Source organism: Patagioenas fasciata, chromosome 22, assembly GCF_037038585.1.
Source record: "Patagioenas fasciata isolate bPatFas1 chromosome 22, bPatFas1.hap1, whole genome shotgun sequence".
NCBI lineage: Eukaryota > Metazoa > Chordata > Aves > Columbiformes > Columbidae > Patagioenas > Patagioenas fasciata.
The window spans coordinates 5,845,129-5,846,800 of NC_092541.1; the positions used below are offsets into that span (position 1 = coordinate 5,845,129).

Genomic DNA, 1,672 nt, shown 5'->3' on the forward strand with positions numbered 1-1,672 from the left:
CCCTCTACCACAAACCAACTTTCAGTCATTGTGCTGGGACTACACAGAGGCAGCTGAAGGGAGGCTCTCAGCCTCCTCACTGCCTACCGCAGGAAATCAGTGGCTGCTGTTTCCAGCCCCTGAGCTCGGAGACAGCTCTGGGAAGCTGGTCCAGGAGCCGAAGCTGTGGCCGTGCAGAGCCCCGGAGCCCTGTGCACTCGGGCGAGATCCCGAGCGACGCAGGCGCAGGACTCAGCCCCAAGGCGGAGCTTGCGGTGGAGAGGAGAAGAGGAGGAGGGTCGGAGCAGAGAGCCGGAGCTGCGGGGGGGCAGCGAGGCGCGGGCGGCGGAGCGGCGGGATGCGGCGGTGCCGGGGCGCAGGGCTGGCGGGACTGGCCGCGGTGCTCCTGGGTGCGCGGGGCTGGCGGGGCTGAGTGGGGGACGGGGCTGAGCCTGGGGTGGCCCCCGCAGGTCCCTCGAAGCTGTCGTCCCCTCTGGCTTCTTCACAGACTTTTGCCCCCAAACCACCCTCCCCTACGTCCCACATTCCTTCTAGAAAACTCATCGCTCTATTTTTTTTCTAGTTCTCCCTGTTTCCTTTCTTGCCTCTGTGTCTTTCCCTATAACTCATGCAGTCATTCTTTCCCCTTGCTACTTTGTGTTTATCAGTCTTTTATCCCACTTCTTTTCTAAATGATTCCACCCTTCCACCTATCGTTCATGCATTCATATCTCCACCAAATACTATGGACACTTCCATTACTCATGTGTGCGCTTCTTCTAGAACCCCTTCTCATCATCTCTATTTGTTCCTCAGTGCTCCTGTGGGATTTGTTCCCGGAAGCAGCAACCAGGGCTTTGAGGTTTTGAGGAATTTTGAGGATTTGAGGATGTTTTCCTTCTTTTTCTCCTCGGCAGTGGCTTCGGGAAGAGCCCAGGTGCAGCAGGAGCCGTCGGCAGAGACCTCCGAGGACACCGAAATCAGCATCAACTGCTCACACCCCAACATACAGATCAATGATTACATCTTCTGGTACCGTCTCCTCCCGGACCGACGTCCCGAACTCCTCGTGTGGGGTATTAAAGGCTCCAAAGCGCTGTCGGACCCGCCGGGTTGGCTGTCGGTGGCGGCAGACCGCCGGTCCAGCGCCCTGTGGCTCTCCCGGCCCCGGCGCGGGGACGCGGCGGTGTATTACTGCGCCGTGGGAGACACGGGGAGAGGAGCCGGGGCTGCGGCCGGGCACGAACCGCCGCGGGCGGGGCCGGGCGGGTGAGGCGGGGCAGCGGGGACAGGGGGACAGCCCTGGTCGACCCGCCAGGGGGCGCTGCCGCTCCGCCCGCAGGAGCCGCCTGGCCCCCTCCGCCCCCAGGGCGGCTCCCCCGCCCGAGCACCGGCAACGATATTGACATTACACCAACCGCACCCCCACATGGATTCAGACCACTGAGTCTACGTGCTGATCCTTCCTTCTGAGCCTTCCGAATGACAAGAGGAGATGCCCATGGACAGTTGTCCCGTGCTGGGGGCTGGTTGTGCTCCCCAGGAGGGGCAAAAAGCTGTAGTTGATCTCTCCACAGAGCCTCCTCATGGCAAAGATGGGCAGTTCCAAGCACACCTGATGGAAAAGACTCTCCTCTTCATTCCCTCCTGTCAGCTATTTACACACATTGCCAGTGTCCCCCCTGAGCCGTCT

General features: G+C 61.1%; 1 gene segment (V, D, J or C); it reads left to right on the plus strand.

The window, feature by feature from the left end:
• The first annotated feature begins 337 nt into the window (after positions 1 to 337).
• Positions 338 to 1,252, plus strand: LOC139829633 (T cell receptor alpha variable 4-like). The segment is given in 2 exon segments: positions 338 to 389; positions 897 to 1,252. Coding segments are annotated over 2 exon segments (408 nt in total).
• Positions 1,253 to 1,672: the final 420 nt, after the last annotated feature.